Source organism: Lates calcarifer, unplaced genomic scaffold, assembly GCF_001640805.2.
Source record: "Lates calcarifer isolate ASB-BC8 unplaced genomic scaffold, TLL_Latcal_v3 _unitig_85_quiver_985, whole genome shotgun sequence".
NCBI lineage: Eukaryota > Metazoa > Chordata > Actinopteri > Centropomidae > Lates > Lates calcarifer.
This window is the reverse complement of record NW_026118048.1, coordinates 5,910-29,322: the sequence shown is the minus strand read 5'-3', so window position 1 is coordinate 29,322 and position 23,413 is coordinate 5,910. Positions and strand designations below refer to the sequence as shown.

Below are 23,413 nucleotides of genomic sequence, written 5' to 3'. Positions count from 1 at the left end.
CATCAGTAAGTTTCTGCTCAGTGAAAAGCACTCAATCGGCAATTGTTGTCTTGCCTTTTGTGGGAATGTGAATAGCACCATATTGATTGGAAGCAAAATGTTTTTAATGTTGTAGATGAGATTTCTGGATTGCTAGCTAATGGGAAGATGGAAGCTCACTGCAATCTATTTTCAAGTCAAGTTCCAAATTGAAAATCTTTGCAGGCATAATTAAGGCTTATCTGAAAGGTATGTCCAAACTTTTTCAACGCTTTAAAAAAAAAAAATTTCACCACCCATCCAATCCTGATTGTTACGTGTAAATACACAGACATGCACAGAATGGTGATGAGTCTATGCAGAAAGTAATGAATATAAAATGGAGAGCAGTATTGATATTTGATCCAGCTTAATGCCTGTGGTTGTGGTTGTGAAAACAGTGTCCTTGTAATTGATATTGTAATGTTCTTTAACATAAATAAGCAGTTTAGTGATGTGAATCAAGTCATTTTCTAGAAGTATACGTGTTTTTTTTTTTGTTTTTTTTTTTACATTATGCAACTTCATTAGCTGTATCCCAGCATAGAAGTGCTCTGTTCACCCTCTGGTTGGGGTCCAGGGTCAGCGGATTAAGTGTGTTGCTCAAGGATACATGGACAGGTGGGGCTATACTAGGGTTCAGAGCCCGGGTCTTCCACCTGGGGGATGACCTGGATTTCAAGTAGCCATTGTGTTTGAACGTTTGAAACAAGACCACGCTGAGAAATTACTCAAACATCCTCACAGGAGTTTCGTTATATCAAACGAGACGTGGAGGCACACCACTGAGGAAACCTTGTTCGACCTTCTGTAGTGCTAGATTTATATGCCGGATTAAAGTTTTACCACCTGCTTTTGTGAGCACTGCAGTACACAAAACAAGAATCTCTCTTCCTCGTCTCTTCTGCACTGAACATTTTCACAGTACTCTATATTCTATACTTTATGAACAGCCTCCTTGAATCTGCATAATACATGACTGGTTGACAAGGAAGACTCCTGTATATTGAACACTGAACATGATTATTGGAGATTCATATTAATAATGAGCAGTACGGTAGATGAAGGCTATTTAGTCCACAGCCTTACAGTTTGTTTAAAGGAATAATTCAACATTTTGGGAACATTTTTGCAGTTAGCTTAGCTTTGCATTAGACTTGAGATTAGACTTGAGATAAGAGGAAACAGCTGGGCTGGCTTTGTCCACATATATCAAAAGCTTAACATCTCAGAATCCTGAGACATAATGCCTGCCTTGTGTGCGTGCGTGACAGCTACCTTGCTGAACTGTTGTAGCTTTTATGCATGCACCAAAAGCCTGGCTGGTTGTTTCCCCATTTATAATCTTTGTGCTAAGCTAAGCTAACAGGTTACTAAGCTAACAGTTACCATACAGATATTACAGTGTTAGTGTGTCAGTGTTCTCATCTAACTGATTGCAACAAAGAAAATTAAAGCACCTCCCAAAAGTTGTAACAATTCTTTAAGTACACAATTTTGTACAAAATACTTGCTCAAGGTTTCTGCATGAAATTTGTATCAAGTGGGATTTTAATACATCTCTTGAAAAGACCAAAACCAACAATGAATTGCTTATTAGTTGTTCCTCTGTGCCAAAAACTTCAATAAAAGTGCAGTGACTGTTGCAGAAGGCCATCACATGCTTTCTAACCATTGTGTATGTTTTTTGCTTCTAGTTCATGTGAAGGCGGGAACCTGTGAGGTAATTGCTGCACACCGATGCTGTAACAAGAACAAGATCGAAGAGAGATCCCAGACTGTCAAGTGCTCCTGCTTTCCTGGACAGGTGGCGGGAACAACAAGAGCGGCTCCATCTTGTGTAGACGGTATGCCAGGTTTCTCATTACAGTTTTGGTAATGATTTGAGACCGAGTTCTGATTAGGGTGGAAATGTGGTACGCTGCAAAACTGTCACACCTGTCACTGTGCCTCTGGTGCTTATTTCAGTGATTATTCAGGTATGAGAGGTTTATTGTATGAAAGAAGAAAAAAAACAGTGTTGGGATTTTCAGTATCCTGCTGTTGTGTTTCCCGAAGGCTTTATAATCTTCAAAATCAAACTGCCCACCGTTTCATTCATCCTTTATCTGTTTTTGAGATTGTATCAGACCTTGTGTTCAGCAGAGTAGACAGAAGGCCAGGCCACTTGATATCATGTCAAAAGTGGCCTCAGTTACAGGTGAATCGATCCCTATCTCCTCCTTTCTCTGTAGAGGCTCTGACAGGGGCTTCCTTAGCTTTGACAGTCTTCAATCTCTCTTCACTTAAAGGATGAAGCTGTTTCTCCCCTGTAGGCCTCCTTGGAGCAACTTGAGACCTTGACATGCCAACCTCTGCTGCACGTTTTATTACCACTCCTACATACAAGCATCCACCCTCCTCACACTGAATGCACCTGCTCACAACACTCACCAGCTTGACATTGACTCACGCCTGGTAATTCACACCTGAAAACACACCGGGGCAGGTCTGACGGGCCTCTACTGTCTGCCAGAGATCAAAAGGCACCCTCTTCAATCACTGTGAAGTTTATAGAAGCTGAAGGCACTTCTTGTATCCTTGTTGCCAGGGCAAAACTATACTTTCAAACACCATGTTGTTAATTGCCTCTGGTAACTTTTTTCTTTTTTTTTCCTCCTGCTTTTCCTCTTGTATTTTCTTCACAGCATCCATAGTTGCACAGAAGTGGTGGTGCCAGATGCATCCCTGCATGGACGGGGAAGAGTGTAAAGTGCTGCCAGATCTCAAAGGATGGAGTTGCAGTACAGGAAACAAAGTTAAGACGACCAAGGTAGATTTAATTCACGAAATATTTGTGGCCAGACCGTAAGTACTCTTAAATTATCATGCTTAAATTCCCAAGATTTCTAAGGGCCAAAGAAACAAGAAGAATTGCAGAATTCACGACCTTGGATTATAGTTATAACAAAACAACATCCTAGAATAATGGAGGAGGGCTAGATAAGTGTTTGAAAAAGAAAGAAAGAAAAGCCACAGAGAGCACTGGAGAATTTTTTTTATCAACTTCAGATGAGAGCAGAGTAGAGCAGGCAGAGTAGGAGGCAGCAGGAGAGGAAAATGTGACTCATGGGGGAGAGCCAGTGAAGTGTTTTCTTGAAGCAATCAGCTTTCAACAGTAGAAAGAGGTTCAACTATCTATTTAGCTATATCTCACATTTTGTTGTGAAAGTGTAGCCACAGTCAATTTATAGTATTTTCCTTGAGCTACTTATTTGGCTAAGCAAATTGCTAACAGCTAGCTGCAGACTGAAACAAGGTCTGACCAGGACAAACAATGAAGTGCATTCCCTTTTTGTTATTTAGACAGATTGGACCTTACTCAGGAGCTTCTTCTTTTCTTCTTCTTCTTTTTTTTTTTTTTTTTTTTTTTTTGTGTGTGTGTGTGTGTGTGTGTGTGTGTGTGTGTGTTTAAAAAATCGGTGTGTTTTCCTGCTTGATTCGGTTTATTCAGTTAGATGTGAATGCAATCAATTGAACTCCGGTGTAGACTAAGCAACCAGACCAAGGCTGTCTGAAAAGGAAGGACTCATATTTAATGACCTGTTAGTTTTTAATAAAAAAAATTCCTACAGGAATAAAAAGCTATTTAAAATATTATAAATGTAGAATGCACCCAAGACTTACTTTTCCAGATAACCTGCAACAATATATTCATGTCTCAGTGTGTGTGTGTTAGTACACTTAGTTATGACATTATGACATTAAGATGATTTTGTCAAACTTGTGATTGTAGACTGACAAACACTTTTTATGACAATTAAGTTGCGATTCCATGTATTTAATGGAAAAGTAATTATCATTTAAAAATATACTGAGAATTGCTGTCTATTCTACGATGCCATTGCTCTTGTCAATAATCATTACTTGCTTAAAGGGTTCTCACCACAAGGTGAGATCATGTGTTTTAGAACAGACGCTAACTACTAAACAGAATATTTATTTAGTGGCAAAATTGTGAATATCATGAATATACATGATGTTCCACATTAACATATGCAACAAGAAATTTGTCTTGTTTCCTCATAGACCTACTGTACAATTTCCCAACAATCTGATTTACATGGTTTGACATATGTCAGAATTATTCTCTTGAAGATAATAAGGTCAGAAGTAAACTTTGTTGAGAACAAAAAAATACAGATGTAAATATAGAAATACGATTATGATTATGAGGCTCAAAATTCTCACTTGGTGGTTTAAGTGAGAAATGAAATATGGATGTACATAGCACAGACAACTATGGAAATGGAAAATCAATTATCACCTCTGTAATAAACAGTCGGATTGTACACCAGTGACTTCATTGGTACAAAACTCAACAACAACACAAAAACATTATTGGTGACTGAGCAGCAATCTAGCTCATGTGTATCCATCTCATCCTCATGGTTTTAGCATTAGGGGTAAAAGAGAGAGCAGGTTTGAGTTGGGTCCTATAACCTATGACTTTAAAAAGTCAGCACAAGCTTGCATATGGCTTCAAAAATGCCAGCGAGAAGCAAAATAAAGGCAAGCAGAAGGACAAGGCAGGAGAAATACAAACAAACAACAAACAAAAATCTTTCAAGGAAGCCCAAATCGTCGAGTGGGATGTCCTGAGGTAGGGCAGGAGGGCTCAAGCTGTAGTGCTTCTAGAGATTAATAGAGGTTATATGGACGTGTGTTTTAGGTTTCTGGGTGTGGTAGACCTGAAGTGGATGGTAGGTGAGGAGAGGGGGACACAGTGGGCCCTTGGCCATCCATCACGGCCCAGTGTTTGACTCACCAAACGCCTGTAGTTGAGCTGCCTCTTCCATTATTCATGGCTACAGGAGGCCTGGACAAAGCAGAGCTTTTTATTTCAGCCGGGTTAATAATTCATGGCCTCTCACACAGCCACGGGAAAGCAGAAACAGAGGCAGAGACAAGCAGGGGTCCAGGTGGCTAGTAGAACCCGTCAGAACCTCGAGACTTTTTTGATTTGGGAGTCAGCGGGGGTCGCTCCATGCTCATGGCCTTGCAGCCTCCCACAGAGAGTCAGCAAGGGACGGCCTGTGTATGCTAGAGGGCTCTGTACCCAAGCTTCCTGGACAGTTAACATCATTCTGAGGTATGAACAGAGGGCTCTGCTAAGGATGGAGCTCAGGTTCACAAGTATGGTGTTGGTGTAATGATTGTTTATGTGAAGTGTTTTGCTCTCTGAGCATTTAAATCTGGCTTTAAAAAATTGAACCAACACTGCATAATCTCCAGATTTGGATAAATATGGTGGGATTTTGGCTGATTTGAGAGAGAACTGCGTTAAGTCACAAGTTGTGTGAGCAATTCAAATCTTTAGCTGTCCAGTTCAAAGTTGAAGTCTTGAACTACTATTCAAGGTGTGTGGTTATAGACCTGTCTTTAACCACTTCAAAACTGAATTCCAAGTCAAGTCTCTTGTCCTTGTGTTGATTAAAGCTGTACTAATCAATATTTCTATAAGAAAAAATCATCAAATAATTACATGGATGCAAAAGGGTCACCTGAAGTGGCAAATCCACTGAAAAATATCATCTTGCTGTACTCTAGAGTATTTTAGCATCTTTCGCTTCTGTTTTATCTTTCTGGGTTGCAACATAAAGCACAATGTGTTGAGTGCATTTCTTTCCTCATAAAATATTTGCAAGGACAATTTTTAAAAATATTTTAATTCCAGAACTGTTCGTGTCCATGTTTACTTGCTGCCAGTCGTCTTCTTTCCTGCCTTTACTGGTGCATTGCAGCATATCTTGGCACATCACCACCACCTGCAGATTAGTAGAATAGTGTGATATCCTTGGCAGGGATGTATATTGCGTCACCCGTGTGAGTGCGCATGAGAAACAAAACAGGCCATCCACTCAAAGAAAAACAGTTCCATAGCAGTACCAGGGACCTTTAACTGTTGTTACCAGTGTTTCAGTCTACCAGCTCTCATCAGGCCCTTTCCAGAGGCAGCAGGCAGCTGTTTTTTCATAACCAAAAATCTCCAAAACCCCCAGTGTTCTCTACCTGCCCAGCACCAAGCAATAAATTGTAGTAATGTTAAGTGTATGACCTTTTCTGCTTTATTATGAAATCTCTTCTTAACACATTTTTGTCAAAGCTATTCTGATTTTTTCAATCCATTCAGTCTTAAAATCTGATTTTATAATTTGCATGAATTTGTTCCTTGTGTGAGGCACTTGACATGAGTTTTGAAAAGTGCTTTATAAATGAAGATGTGTAATAGATGTGAAAATAAGCAACTGTCAGCCAGAATGATTGTCACAACAACTTTATAGGGCCATAATGTATTGCCAAAATCTACTTAATGCTGCTTTAAGTCAGATGTGAGTCAAAGTCTAAAGTCTACACTTCTGCAAAATGTTGTATTTATATTGTATATCCAGCATTTTTTAATGTTAGTGGTAAGAATGATTTCACTTCATATTATCTCAAAATGGATGCATAATATAGGTGTAAACAAACTCTTCAGCTGCAGAACATGCCTCATTCAATACTATAAATCCTTTCTTCTTTGATGTCCAGCGGTGCCAATGTTGATAAAAAATGATGGTGTCGTTTCACCTCATGATGAAGTCACATCAATAAATCAGTCTTAACACCCTGCAGGCCCCTTCTTGGACAACTCCAGTTGTTCCCTCTTTCTCTGCATGTCGAGGAGCAGCTAGTTTTATAGTCCTGCTGGTAATGTCAGGAATTATAACCCCAGCAGCTCCTGCTTTTCACTTCCTATCAATCAGGGGGCAGAAGGCAAAAGAACCACAGAGACTTCCTACTTGACAGGTGCTATGATGCTCATAGAGAATGTGTTGGAGGTTGGTGATGGATAGCTGTCTGAGGTAGATATGTTTATATGACATGAAGGAAATGGAAATTTTACTCCACAACATATGTAAAAAAGATAGTATCTAGCCCTAAAGATAGTATCCTAACCTTAAATATAGTATTCTAGCCCTAATAATATACTTCATGCTCACTAGCAGCTTGAAATCTAGTTATTGAACAGCACTACTGTGTCTTTTTTATCTCCCCCCCCCCCCATTTTTCCCCAGTTTGGTGTGGTTAATTCCCCCTGCACTGGGATCCTCACTACAAAACACATGGATATTCATATAATCACCATAGATCCAATCCCAATCGATAAATAATAGATAAATAATAGATAAACCCTTTATATACAACTAGTTTGCAATAGCAAATACGTTTGGAATGTAACTTAATTGTTCCTAGATTATTTTTTCTATCAACACAGTGAGGAAATGTTGTTAAATTATGTATTTTTCATGTCACAAATACATTGATACTGAAGTATCAATGATGTTTCCCACCAAAAGATCAGATTCTGCTGTATACTACCCACTTGTAGTGACAACGGTATTATTCATTTTTTTGGCTATGTTTAGGTACACGTAGCACTTGGTTAAAGTTGGGTAAAGATTATTGTCTGGTTTAATAGAAAAGTGACTTGAGACTAACCTTAGCCAAAATGCTTTTATTTCCTAAACCTATTCATGTTGTTGTTGTTCACTGCTGCTGTATATTTATACAGACAATACATTTTTTCACCTACTACGTAGTAGTTGAATATTTATGTTTAAATATCTTGCAGTATGTCTTTTTGTCTGTTTTCTGAAAAGTCCTCTTGGAACTGTGTGTAAATACACAGAAAGCAACTGTTGTACATGCACACATACTTGGTGAATAAAGCTCATTCTGATTTTAGGAGACAGGGTTGAATAGTAATGTTGTGATCCGTCACTGTCTTCTCACTCAGAAACACCACCAATCATTGAGGGTCACAGTTTACATTTGGAAACAGCTGTTGACAAAAAAAAATCTCAATCTCACCTCATGGTTCATTAAAGTAGCCGATTTGGAGGTTTTCAACCAGTAGACTGATTTTGCTCAATTTTCCATGTGTCTATAGATGTTCAAAACAGCAGTTGACCAAATAGTCTCACCTCATGGTCCATTTAGTAGCACTGGTACATGGTATTGGTATTTCTGCCTTGAACTGAACCTTGGACCATACTGTATGTTTTCACAGACAAATACATTTGCATTTAAAGGTGGCACTTCCATTTTTTGACAATTCTATTATTATTGAGAGAGCAAAGCAAATTTTAACAGTCCATCATGGGCTTGTATTCACCATTATCTTAAGATCGGCTGCATATAACCAGGAAAAGAAAAACACAACCACCTACCCCAGTCTGGACAACTGTCACTGATGTGCAGGATCAAGGTCACACATACTTATGTATGGTAAAATGGGTAAAAATGGGTAAAATCACATATCATCAAGATTGGTTTAAAACAAAATTAAATTGAACAAAACTGTTTTCGGTGCCCTGTATCAACCTATATTGTCAGTCAAGAACAGTGTGTAAATGAAACTGATTTTAAGAGTTAAAAGCCTGAAAGAGGAAATTAGACATTTAATCGATGGATAGCCTGGAAAGAGGAGCTAAATCATTCTCTTCATGATTTATTTTTTATAGCCTATTAAGACATTGCTGGAGGCTGACATTGACCATGCAGTTGTGATTATTCTGAGGTAGTATCTATCATATTTCAATGGATGTCTCAAACAATCAGGCAAGATCCATGCAGTTAAAACTGTGAATATTCAGAGGTGTGTGTGTGTGTGTGTTTATATTTTTTATTGCTTTATCTAGTGTGTGGGATACACACACGTGCACATGCACACACATACACACGTGCTTTAGTAGTTCTCCATCAAAGGTAGGGTCTTAGTTCGTTTGTCAATGGGACTTTGAACCTACAGCTGACCAGTCAAGTGTGGTCTTTCATCCCGAAGCAGCTTAAGCATCAAACCCTAAGGACCTGCCTTCTGTTCTCCCGATTCCCCTTTGTGTGTTTACTCACCGATAACCCTCACAGTGACACCCACAACACCACAGCTTGTTAATTGCTTTGATAAGGTTTCACTGTGCGTCACATTTTGTTTCTGTTGCCATATAGCCTCATGTTTCTTTTTTGTTTTCTTCTGCTCTGTTAATTGGGTGTGTCTTAACTCTGTTATCCCTTCCACATTTCTCTTATGAAGTGAAATTCCTTTTCAAAGCTACTCCTGCACTAAAAAATGTGTTCCTTATGTGTTCTTATTATTTTGGGATTTTTTTTATAATGAGAAAGAAAACTTAGCTAAGAACATGTATACAGTACAAATTGTATTCATAATTATCAATACATCAATAATCTGTGGCTTAAATTCATGCATGTCCACAGCCTGCTGCTGCAACAGTAGCAAGACCAAATCAGTCTTATATGCTCTGTCACACCCAAGTTTGCTGAAAATTGTCACATGGAAGTGTAAATTAAATTGTGGCTCTCCAAACAGCATGCACTGCGTCTTCAGGTGCAGTTCCAAGCAGCAGAAAAATCACACTTCCACAAGATATTAGAATTGTACTGTTTGGTAGACTGGTTGTGTGTGGTAAACCCCTTGTTGGTTAGACTGGTGAGATCCCGCCAACTGCTAATTGAATGACAACAATGTGAAAATATTCTGGGTTCCTGTGTGTGTGTATCTCTTTCTCTCTCTCTCTATCTCGCTCTCTCTCTCTCTCTCTCTCTCTCTCTCTCTCTCACTCCCCCCCCACCCCGTGTGTGTGTGTGTGTGTGTGTGTGTGTGTGTGTGTTATAGTTCCTCCTGCATCAGAGGGCAAGTCAAAAAGTTACTTATGTTCTACTTTTAAAGGGCAAACCGACAAGGAACAACATTCACCTACCAGAGTATTTTTAGAGTTATGCTTAAAGTGAGAGCAGTACAAACTGCATCTTTCAATCCTTTAGATTAATATTCATGAAAATGTCTGAGAATACTTATGCCAGCAGTATGCCATCATGAATAATAATATTCCCACTGTTTGCATGGAAATCATTGAGCATGATGTACATTGCTTTATGTCTGACTTCTAGTTGCTCACCGTCTTCCCACTTTCGCTGTAGAACACCACAGATGTTTGAATTATAAACATGCCAGCTGGGAATATAAACCTTGAACACACACCTTGAACCTGTCACAATTTTGACAGATAGGCTATTACTAGATGTGCAGCATTAAAACAATTCATGAGATAGCCACATTTTAATGTAGAGCTTAAATAATTATTCAATTCACTTATCAATCAGTAGACAAAAATATAAATAAGAGACTATAGCTATGCTAGCGCCTCTGTTAGGTTATATTTGAGCTCAATGGTGATTTGAGAAAAATGCTAACATTGTCATATGCATTTGTTGATGTTTAGCCAGCATAGTTTAGCGTGTTAGCATGTTATCATTTGCTAATTAGTGCTTAACAAGACTGTCCTCCTGTATTAAAACAAGCCCATATGCCCTCTGTGCAAGCGGCTTATTACGACCGACAGTTATGTTTTATTGTTAGGTGACTTCTAGTGGCCATAGTAGTTATGACAGGAGCAAAGGAGGAGGTCAAGTGATGTAGTATAACAAAGTCTGTGTAAAGAGGAGGTCAGGGTGGATAGATGGGACAACAAAACACAGAACACTGAGACTGCTGGTAGTTATCCATGTGAAGCCAATAATCAGCATTTCATCCATGATGATGAATATCTTCTAACCTTAAGGAAGTACTTATTTTAACCCATACCAAATATTTTCTCTCCCTCTCTTCCTAGGTCACACGATAGTCGTCTGCTTCCAGGATAACCATGTTTGGAACCAGGTGTTATTTCTTTGACTGACATCACAGGACATTTGGATATCACATGTTTTGAGGATTGGTGGAAACCAGGGACCAACGAGGACAATAATCACGGACATTCCACTGAACAGATGGAAGAAAAGGACCGGAGCATTGTACAAGACTACATATCCAAAAAGATTCCTGACTTTAGATCCAGCATCAACAGTAGCTGTCTCTGAACTCTACTGCCCACCAAATCTCTCTTTGTATTATAGTTTTATTCCCATGGACTAGAAGACTCTACCATGAAGATAATTATTGACTAAAAGACTGTGGGTTACACAAGAAAAAAAAAAATCACCCTTAAATCAAAATCATGTGATGTGAAACTTTTGTGTTATTTTCTTGCCACAAAGAACCCCAGGACTCTTGATGCTTATCTGTGTTGAAGATCTAGTGAGATCATAAGCATTTTCATTCCTTTTAGCCTTATGGAGCAGATGTCTCTTCTGTTTCTTTTTAGTTGATTTGAAACTATTGAGTGTTTGGCTTAAGTTTCTTAGGACGTCAAGTCTTCTTTTCAAAGACAAAAGACAATACCACAACGATAAAAAATGTAATGATGTTTGACTACAAGTCACCAAGGGTCAACAAAGCTGAGTTCTGCCAAAATGTTTTAATGGTATCTGTTGTTTTCAAAGCTTGGTGACAACCATTGATTACAAATGTCAGTATTATCTCAATAAATCTAACTCAATGGATATCATTGTATGGAAAAAAGGGTTTTTTACAACCAGTATTAATGCTTTATGTATATGGGGCCACAATGCTGTTTAGGCAGGAGATGTTGAGATGTAAAATTAGCAGGTCGAGCACATAATCTAAAAAAAAAAAAAGAAGCAGGAGGAGAAAACCTCACAATTAATCAAGGTTGTGTTCATGATGTAGCTGAAATGCAAAAATCAGCAAATGCAGAAATAGGCCATGTTCAAAAATACAAAAAGAAAAATTTCACTGTACTGTTTCTTAAAATGAACAGACTTCACAAAAAGCCATCTGAAACCTGGTCCACAGAGAGACTCATAATTAACTCTCACTCTAAAACAAGCCTAATCCTATTTGATTCATTTCCAAACCTAGATGTTGTTATCCAAGCCTCAGTTTATTGTGTTTAGTTAATACTACCCATCACAAACAAAGCCATACTATTTTTATTTCCTTTTTGTTGTTGTTGTTGTTGGTCCAAATGATTTCCCATAAGGTTCAACCTGAAAGAAATCCCTAAAGCACTGTTAGTGCATGTCATTAAAAGCTTACAGAAAATAAACCTGAGGGATTCAAGCCAGGTAGTGTGGAGCAGGGGAGTGAGAGAAAATGGACAAAGACATAAACCAAAGCACAACAGTGAAGGATTATTTAAGCCCCAATGACCATGCTAGCCCTCTCAGTGTATGATGTCCAAAGGCATCTAAAATGTCCAATCAAATTTAAGACATATACTCTGTATACTGAAGTTACTATTATTACTGATATCAACATGTAGCTCTAGTCCCTTCTCTTTGGAAGCCAAACAGGCTAGAGGCAGGCATTTGTGAGGAGGGAGAGAACTATGGGAGATGAATTTATGTTTCACCTGTTTGTGACATTTACACCCCTCCTTTGGGACAGGAAACCACAGTGCATACTATGGCAGCCCCTCCTCTGATGTGATAATAAGTGAGATTTCTGCAAGTGTACATTTTCACCATAGCTGTCATGGTAAATGAGTCCAAGACAAACATGAGTATACCATCTGTGCAAGACAAAAGAAATTTCAGAAATCTCACTGAACATGGTTTTCTTTTAACAAAAAGGCAGCTGATACTAGACTTGCATTAATCCACACACTCAAGCAGAGAAAGCTTTTGTCAATTGTTAGGGTGTCTAGACTCCAAAAAAAACCACTACTTTACGGGGAATTTCATATTTTGTAAGTCAATTTCTCTCTGTAATTGAAACAGTGCATTCACTGCAGAATGCTCCTTATACTAAACATAATTAATTAAAGAAAAATGTAGAAGGCTTGCTCCCAAAGATCAGACCCAAGGGACCGGCGCTGACGGGGAGGAGTGAGAAGGGCTGCTATGGTTAGCGATCCAGGTTGCCTCTTGTTTGGTTAGAAATCATTAAATTACAGTAATGACTAATTTCTCATTCCTGCATGCAATTCGCCGGAGACCACCATGGATTTAATAAAGAGCTGGCGATGAATTACAAACAGCAAACGGCTGAGGAAAGGCTACGTGATTATACAGAGTAATTCAAAAGTGCATTAATAAAACAATACAGAAACATTGCTAAATCATTTGAGATAAAGGCTATTTGCATAATTCATTAAGATTAATCAGACCAGGCAATCCACCACAGTGCTCCGAGGAACATAGAGAAGAGACATGAATCCAATCCCCTGGAAAAGCCCTTTCTATCTACAAACAATGATACAAATCTACCCTTGGATCAGAGAATTAACCTCTGTGCACTTTATAGCCCCTGCAGTGTTGAAACACAATCCTTCAGTCATTCACCTTTATGTGGGCTAATATTCTATTAATAATGAAAGATCTTTTCATACCATAGCTCCTCTGGGTTTTGTTGCTCTCCCATAAAAGACCTTCACAAAAGTTGAATGGAAATGTATTCAGTGTGCTTGGAAACCGCAGTGAGGATCTGAGGGCTGGCTGTTTAACAATTCTGTGTACTGCTATTGACTTTGGTGTTTCATTCTTTGCAGTAAAATTAGTTGGGCAGGATGCACATGGGATGAGTTTGGCAGTGGCCACGAATTGCATACTGCAGATAAGTCATCTGTTGTCCAGGCAGACCACCTATAACCACTGCGATCCTCACTCCAGTCACATTCTCGGTCACTGTAAGCTCAGGTTTGAGTGATTTGGATGTTTAAAGAAGTAGTTCAACGTTTTGGGAAACATGCTTAATTTCTCATTGAGTTAAATGAGAAAATAGATGTCACTTAATGGTAAAAATTATAAATCATTTTGTTGATTTGAATTGTCTCATTCAGTCCAGTTCAAAGATTCATTGTTAGTGACTATATAGTTTGTTTATTTTTTTCTAAGCGAAGCAGTCACATCACCATTCAAATGTACATTATATTCATCAGTCAGTTCATTCCGCTGCCTCTCAGCATTGATTGTGATTGTCTTCAGTTCGGTAGTACATTCAGCTGTTATTTCCCAGCTCAGTACAACTTGGCTTTTACAAGTTCTGTTTATATAGGTAATGGCTCGGCACCCAAATATTAATCTGTACATGTGCTGAACACCTCAAATACCACTCCCATGTTTGTATAGTAAATATGACTAAAGCCAGCAGCTGTTACCTTAATTTAGCACAAAAACAGGAAACACAGGGAAACAGCTAGCCTTAGCTAGTTTTCTGTCCATCTGAAACAGCTAGTCTGCCTACTAGCACCTCTTAAGCTCACCATTTAGCACATTAGATCTTGTTTGTTTAATCTGAACTGTGCTAAGCTAACTGTATGCTAGAGTCAGCTCCATGTATACTGTGCAGACATGAGACTGGTATTAGTCTTCTCATCTACCCCCCCCAAAAAAAGAAAGAAAATATTGAAATATTCCTTTAAAAGCAGTTCCATTTAAAATGTTTTATGGTATAATAATATTTGCCCCTAAATTGTGTTCCTTTCCGGAAGGGGGGGGGGGGTTCAGTGTATCAAGTGCATTTAAATCATTCTGCACATTAAACTTCTCCAGTGTAACTCCTACTAATGACATTCTTTGAGGTGGGTTATAATGTGTAGGTTATTAGCTTATAGCTGGTTTCATTGCAGGTTTTACAGACTGATGCCTCTGAAGCTGTTGATTAAAATCCTCCCACTCCTCCTCCCTGGAATAAATTCCCTGGTCAGCCATGTGAAATAGAAAATAATATTAGTGAAATGGCATTTTCTAGCTGTGGTCTAGGAAGTACACACATCTTATTGGAAGTGGATGACAATGACTCACCAATCCTATTTTAAATGGAAGGCTATTATTATATTAAAATTTCAGTTCAACCATATCTCAGAGTTGCAGCTTTCTATTTGTAGTATCTCTCCTTTTTATTTATTTAAGAATATTTTAAATTAAGTGAATATAAATTGAAGGGCAATAACAACCTAATTTGTTTTTTAAGCTTATCTAAATCAAACTAGATATTAATCAGAGATTGGTAGAGACAATATTCCTTCTCCCAAAGAAAAACAGAGACAAAACACAGTGCACATTTAGATCTAAATCAGGAAGGGTCTTGCATTTAATGATATGTGCACACCGAAAACAAAGCTCTCGGTTACACAAACACCATCTGGTGGGTTTGCTAGGGCTTTATCTTGACAGGATGAATTAGTCTGCAAAAACTGTCAGATACACCACGCAAAATTAGATTTTCTTATTTCATAATGAAAGCTGACAGACTGTAATGAAAAACTGCTCAATCTTGAAAACACCCAGGATGAACTGTAAAAGTCTGGCTGGAAAAAACTTTCCAGTTTTTTTGATAATCTAATTGTGTTATTCTCTCTTTTCAATATCTGGGGTATTTTTCGTCCTCAAATTGGATGTTCTAATTCAGTTTGGGTCGGAGTTTGATGTTATTTCTGAAGGCTGTTTGTGTTATTCTCGTCAACCATAAGCAGTTTATTTTGAAGTGAGTTGTGCCTCTCTCTCTATGTGCACTGCTGTGACCTGAGGCATAATGGGATTATCCTGCTCAAGGCAAGACGTAGATGCCTTGAATTCTAATATCAAAGTATTCCTTGCTGTACCTGACACCTCCTCCTCTCTGTTTCTCATGCCTGACTGGACTGTGAGGCGATTAGCCCATGAATCATGACAGCCCGCAAGCTGCTTCGGCAAGTCATTCACACATCCTGTTGAGGCTTCCTATTCAAAGTTGTTTTTTTTTCTTTTTTCTGCCTATTTACAACAACACATACTGTACCTTCACATGCACCAACAACAAGTTATGTGTGAGGCGAGTGTCAGCCAATCATACTGAGGTTTTCTGTAACCCACAATGCTTTAGAGGAATCTTGCTGAGCTTCCCTGCTCAGCAAGTCTGAAGCAGTGCAGTACCCTATAGGTGCCCCATGTCCATGTACGCTGTTGACAAGACATTAGTGCTGGCCAGTGCATTTGCTCTCACCCCTCATCAGAGACACTCTCTGCTCCCACACTGCATTATCACAATGCCCTCGGGTCAGTGAAAAGACCTGCTGTAATTTGAAAAGGAAATTATCTTTTGTGGAACTTACTCAGACAGACCAAAAGTAGGGGAAGAAGGACGAGAAGGTGGGGGTGAGTGGATGTCTATAGGCAGGGGGAGTTGATATAAAGGTGAAAAATGTAACTTCCTCTCTTGGCAACCTATGAACAGGTTAATGGGAGTGAGGTTTGCAATGAGCTGATACCTATCTGGATGGGCAGAGAGGGAGAGGCAGAGACACACAAAATGACATTCTGATGGATTTCTAACTGCCTTTTTTCTCCTTGGCCCCATTTTGTGGCTCGTTGCAGTGCATTTATTTATTTATTTACCTCATTTCTTGACACCGCAAATAGCATCCATTTCTTTGCTAATGATCAGGTTACACTACACCAGGAGCAGGGCCAGCCCCAGTCCGACATTTGATGATTGAGGGGACTAAAAGATGATGCTAGTGAAATTAAAGTATCTTTATACTTTCTTGTGGGGGTATGGGTGGGGTCAGTGGGCTGTCATTCTGCTAAAAGGGGTCCTCCATTATGTTTGTGGTGTGCAAATGTCTCTCACTGCTTTGAATGCAGCTGGATTGCACATGCTTTTAACCACATGATCAGTCCAGCACTATGGTCCAGGAGTAAAATATCTCCACAGCTATTGAATGGATTGCCTTGAAACTTTGTACAGACATTCATGGTCCCCAGAAGATGACATCTACTGGCTTTGGTGATCCCCTGACTTTTCCTCTAGTGCCACCAAGACATCCATTTGATGGATTTCCATGACATGTGACACACACATTCACAAGATTAAGTGTAACAACTTTCATGACCTTCTCTTTTCATCTAGTGCCATCATCAGGTCAAAAAATGTTATTTGCTCAAAGCTTTGGTTTACCAAATACCTGCAAAAATTAAAATTAACAAATGTCAACAGGCTAACACACTAAACTAAGATGGAGAACATTGTAAACTTTATACCTGCTAAACGTCAGCATGCTAAATTTGTCAGTGTGAGCAATGCTGATGCTAACTTGTAGTGCGAAATACCACTGTGCCTATGTACAGCCTAACAAAGCAAACTCTTCTTTTGATCTCATGAACTGATGTTTATAAAACAATAACAGAGGAATATCAAAGAAGCCATGTCAGTTCCACCTTAATAAATACTCGCAGCATCACACAATCACCCAGGTAGAAGTCATGCATACATCCCTTTAATATACTATAGTATAACCTATAACTGAAAGTAGGAATCTGCTCTCCCTTGCATTTGATGTCATTTGTAGATAACTCATGTCTGCATTTCAAATAAAATGCACAGAAAGTTAAATTACCCTGGTTTAAAAGGCTGAGATAAGAGATTAAACTTTAAAGTGAAAAGGATAAGGTCCAAAAAAGTTCAAAGTAGTTTGAAATGTTTAATTCAGCTCCATCTTGTTTGATACTTAGGTTAGCGTTTCACTTACAGTGGAACCGACTGAAGTTCATGCACAACCTCGTCACAGCCATATGGAAGCATGCAGGTGGACCTCGGTGATTAATACAAATGGTTTATCAAAGTAAATAGCTGGAGATACTCACTCTCCATTCTGAGCCAATGAGTGATTTAAGATCTGTGGCCCATGAGGTACAGGGGAACTTCCTCCAACAGATGTTCCTGACTAATTATCTATTGTAGCACAGATCCCACAGTCCCTCAGTTCCTCTGTTGTCTTCCGGTGGGAGCTTGGTCATCCCTGTCTCATATCCTTGGCTTGGTCTCCACTTACCTGGGGCACTCCTCTCCATCTGTGAAGGGAACTAGAGAGACACACAGACTAGCCCACCAGCAACACGCGGCACCGTACACACACCTTTAGCTGTCATTTTCAAGTGCAAACACCCCTCTATCCTGTTGTTTAAGCTCAATGGGAGAGGAGTTATATAAAGTGCAACAGTCTACAGCTGTTATATTTAAGTGTGCTTTGCACAAAAACCAGCTGTAGCGTGGTGAGCTGGTCCTTGATGGAAACAGACCTTTGAACATATTTTCTAGTTAGCATTTTAAAGCGAATCCTGACCAGCTATTCATTCTGATTAATGTTATGCATCGAATTCAACAAGTAGAATTAATTCAACAAAAGTGAGAAAGCATGAAACTGAAAGACAGGATTCTATCATTTTTAAGCCGTGCAAGCGGGTGTGACTTGATCCAAAAGTACTTGAACTGCAGTGTGCAGAGTTAATGCTTTGTGAATCCCTTTTCAGAAGAGTTTAGCATCTGAGATGAAAATGAGTTTTCTACTCTTAACACCGTTCTCTACGATGAGCATGTTGGCACATTTATTCCACATGAATAATTTAACAACAGAGCGTTTACATGGAGAGCAAATTGAGACACATTTTCACAAACACAGGCTGAATATTTCAGGAGGGAAGGTCACAGAAAAATGGCTAGTTTAGCTACATAACATGAAGCGACAGAATACCTCTGCTTCTGTCAGCTGTCTAAAACTCCCCAGCCTTTACTAGCATCTTCCATTCGGACTAATGGACCAGCTGGTTGAGGAGACCCTTTTCATATACACAGAGAGAGAACTCCAGCAAGAACCTTAGACAACCCTGTCCAGAGCAAAGCAGAGCTAGAATGGATTAAGATATGCTTGGCTGCCTTTCGCAGTCCTGTCAATGTGGGCTGGGTGTCTGTGCTGCACAGATCAGAGAGACGCAGGAAGGTCATCGCCGCTGGGAAAAGGAGGCAGTGAAAATATTGTCCTGACATGATGTAGAGTGACTTTTGCAACCCGAGGCTTGTGTTTCAGATTAAACCGTGTTGGCTGATAGAAGAGGTGAAGTCAAAGGAGGTGTAAAAGGGGGACTTGAAGGGTGTTGATGCCACCACCTTTAAATTTGCAGTGTCCCCCCCTAAACCAGTTTGACCATTAAGAACTTTGGAAGATGCCTGATGAGAGATTGTTAAATTTCCTGCCAATCTAACACCTCAGGACCCCACGGTATTAAATGTTATGGGACATGTTATTATGTTCATAACTTAGTAATGACTTGATGCCATCCAAGGGGAACATCACAAATTCCTATGGAATACATGTCAACTGTACCATACAATATATTTCTTCAAAATCTCATATCATTCTTGTCATTCTATCATCACTGTAGTCCTTCTTAAAGCTGGCGTTATGGTGTATGTCTGTGTCTTGATATTACCCTGTCTCAGGAACTTTGCTCCAAGCCATTTTGTTTCTAATGACGACATATCTTTTAATCTTTTTAATCTTCAAAAAAATGGGTCACAAATATACACTTTTATTTTTAATATGCAAATTAATTCCCTAAAACAGCTGTGCACTGTAGTTTTTTAGCAAATGTTATTCAAACAGGAGTAAATACAAAATTTGTTGGGGACTATTTTCAGCTGCAGATTTAAATAAACCACAGTGCCCATGTTTGTGGTAATGAAGGAACACTCAGTGCTCCAGCGTAGTTCAGTGATGTGCTTTTAATATTTTTTTCTTTGAGGACACTGGAGGTCTCGAAGTCATGTCAGACTTTGGCAACACAAGAAAATATTTGTTTGTAAGATCAGTTTATTTGTTGGTTTGCCTCCTTTCATAGAATTTGTTGACAATAAGAAAAAACATATCACCAGCCTTGTACTTTAAGCAAATCATATTCTTTCATAATATTTTATCCTCTGGTGCATTTCTCTCCCATGACAAGCATTGCTATCCCTGGGGATAGCAAAAAAAAAAAAAAAAAAAAAAAAAAATACTGATTTGAAACTGACGTTGTTATTAGAAAATTCTCAGCTCAAAATCTCTGTGAATGCAGTACTAAAGTAACTACTTTGTAGAACAAACAGACTTGTGGATCAGATTTTGAAACAGCTCAGCATAAATCCTCCATAAATCTTAAAATGATACATTTAAAGCATGCAGATTCATTATAGATAGACTGTATCTGACAATAGACTGATGGTTCATTATTTAAGGGGATTGTATCTAACAAAGTAATGTTTCATGCTCTTTGCTGGTTCATCCCAGCTTATTTTTTTCTTTATTTCTATTTTTTCCCCCCTATATCGCTCATTAGGCCTGCCAGTTATGGAACCATCATGCAGGTCTCCCTGTTTATTTCTCAGCGCATTGGCAGTTTAGGTGCCGTTTTGGCATGGTCCAGAAAGGCCTCAGCAGCATTCTCCATTAGTTTGGCTGATTCAGGGTTGTTAGCCATTTTTAATTTCCCATTAGACCCACAAAAGCTCTTTTCATGTTCTCTCTCAGGTAACTCATTAATTTGCTGTGATGCATATGAGATGGTGAGTGAGGGCTTCTTGCCAAGAGTTGGTTAGCACTTTATGCATAAAAGAAATACAGAGCGGAGCAGATGGTTGCATTAGGGACTGATGATACTGACACAATACAGCGTGTGAATATGTCTGAGTGTTTGTGTGTGGGTATGAATAAATTACATATTCTCAATGTGTGTGTATTATATTAGGATATTAGGGAGTGATGATGTGTGTAGATCCCATATTTCATACCTTTGCTGCATCTGTGTGTGTGTTCTGTATAGTCCTGCATACATTGTAGTGAATTCATTACTATCTCTAAAGGTTAAGAATGACTTTGTACAGCTGTAGAGAATGAAAGAAAAGGTATAACACTGGGAAAAACTGGCTGTAGTCGGACCACTAAGAAGGGGAAAGCTTCCTCATGCAGACGACACATTTTTGCCTATAGTATGAGAACATGTGAGGCCTAACAGAAGGCTTGGTTGGCCCCACACTGCAGGACGTCACTTTCATTAAACTCTATGTGAGTCTCAGCACACTCACCTTTGTTCAGCCTGTTCTCTGCACAGTATCATTATATTTCAACTCACTTTATGCAGTTGAAGACCAGCCACATGACTTAGTTTTATAAATGCACTATAAGGTAAGTTGGCTCTGTGCCAAATTTGATTGTGTGATATCCTATAGTATCACATTAATGGACAAATGAAACAAAGCTCATAACATAAGCTTGTGATAAACTAAACTGTTTAGGATTTCCAGCTTCTTGTAGTTTTGTTACTGATCACTAAACCTATAAAATGCTAAAAATGTATAACAATTTGCCCATCAGAATTTCCCAGAGCTATAGGTACTATTCTCAAATTTTCCAACCAACTATCTACAAAACAAAGGTACTCCACTTACCCAGATATAAAACAAAAAAGCAGCAACACTTCCTTCAGTGTTAGGCATTTTTATTTGAAATTGACTTAAAACATAAAACTCATTCCCCAGAAAAATTGTTGCCTCATAATTTTCTGACAGTTGATTAATTGATTAATTGAATCACTGTTTCAGCACTACATGGATTTATACCAAGTCATGAAGGTTTGTGATCAGTCTGAAGGTTTGACTGACACAGGGCCTTGAGGGCAGATATCAGTTTTTTTTTTTTTTTTAATGAACCTGCCAGTAGCAACAAACAAACAAATATACTGGCTGATGTTTAAGTCTTTAAATAAGAATTTTATTAGAATGAATGAACACATCAACACAACAACACAAGATAGACCAACAGAAAAAAAAAAACAGATCAGCAGGTGACTGATGATTCACTGACTGTATGTTTTGTTTTGTTCAGTGACATTTCCCCCTGAATTTACCCTTGGCGGTGCGGAAAAGCCTTTGAATTTAGACCAAAGGATAAAAAAGAACTAATGATGATAAAATAATAATGATCAGCAGAACAAAATGTCACACTGAAATCGATTCAGGTCAAGGGCTTCCAGTGGACAGCCAATTTAACAATCAATATGTCAACTATAAGATAAATACACATGCTAATGAAAAGACTTAACACCCACCATATTGGCAGTGGCTATGATCCTGGTCTAACACTATAGCTTAAATCTATTGGCTGTTCTGTACACTGAACTTCCTTTTGCTTTTTGTAGTTTGAAAATTACAGCCCAGTCAGGGTGACTTTGAGGGCTCCAGTCAAAAGAAGTCAAGAATAAAAGTTTGAGTGTTGGTGGCGAACATAAAAAACAATGTCAGCACAACAAAAAGGTTGATTGTTTGGCAAGCTGTGTTGGAAAATGCTGAACTAAAGTGAGGTACTGGGTTTAAAGCTATCATACAAATGCCTATGACAAAGCATTAAAATATATCTTTTCCTAATGTGCAGCTTTCTCAAGGATGGCAAAAATATGAGACATGAAAATAGTAATCAGTGGGAAGATGAAAAGACGCAAAGGGGCCCTCATGGAAGAACCTCTGAGGGGCTGGAGATATTGCAATTATAGAAACTATTGACTTGTGTTTCCCAAGGTATGATCAATTGCAGAGAAATAATGACATCTCTGTGTTGTTTTGACCCATTCACAGTAAAGGCAATTTATTTTGTGTGACAGGAGGCTTGCAATGGACAACTCAGCTGATGTGTGCCAGAGATCAGGGAGAGGAGAGTTCTCTGTCGGAAAAACACACGCACAGAGAATCGGTGGAAGGTCGTTGCTTTGTACATCTGCCTCTTTTAGGATGTGACCCCAAAATGGTTTTATTCCAAATGTTTTTTTTAAACTGTTATATTTTTAAGTATGATCCCTGATGATCTGATTATGACAGTTAATAACACTAAGGATCCCTTAAGCATTTCTTCCTGTGACAGATATTTAACATTAGCAGGGTTTAGCTTATAATAACAAGTTTTTATTAAAACTAGAGGTACATTCTATCAGAAATCACATTTGGAATAAACAATTAGTATTTTTTTTTTGGCTTTTGCCATTTATATTATTCCATTTAAGTCACTGAGACAACTTTAAAAAATGTTGCTGTGAAATACCAAATCAGACCAATTCCTCCTGTGTCTATTTTGTATTATCTGCATTTTTAAAAATTAATTCACATGCTTACTTTTTCACATACTTTTTTATATCTCATTTAACCAATATGTTGTTTATTGTTATGCAATTATATTTTATAAATATATCTATGTTGTAATGTGCTATCGGCACTCCTGTAATTTGCGCACCTGTTTCGTCTCCACGTGGTTTGTGGACTGCCTTTGTTGAATAAAGTTGGGGAAAAAACGCACCTGGCAATATGGCGGTCCAATTGTAGCTGCCAATTATACTCTGTTTATTATACCTGTTTATTTCTCAGTATTGTTGCGGTGCGGCTGCAACATTTAATTTCACCCGCACTGTCTGGATTTATGGCACCTCTGGAAGTCTTTGTGGACTATGTTTTTTTTTTCCCCACCGTGTTGCTTTTGTGGAGAAGTGAAGCACAGTCAGGCAGCTGTTTACCGCAGCAGCCACGGGCCTCAAAACGCCACTTGAAGCCGAAAAGGAGTTTTCCTGACCCGCTGTTGGCTTCCTCGGACCTTGGTGAATCTTCCCAACTCCGCTGAGA

General features: G+C 38.7%; 1 protein-coding gene across 1 annotated transcript; it reads left to right on the top strand.

Moving 5' to 3' along the window:
• Window positions 1-1,678: 1,678 nt before the first annotated feature.
• On the top strand, window positions 1,679-11,499 carry LOC108880138 (chemokine-like protein TAFA-2). Its single transcript, XM_018671577.1, has 3 exons — window positions 1,679-1,865; window positions 2,706-2,830; window positions 10,731-11,499. Exons 1-3 carry the CDS (start codon window positions 1,679-1,681, stop codon window positions 10,740-10,742), a joined length of 324 nt encoding a protein of 107 aa, XP_018527093.1. The 3' UTR covers window positions 10,743-11,499.
• The last annotated feature ends 11,914 nt before the right edge of the window (window positions 11,500-23,413 follow it).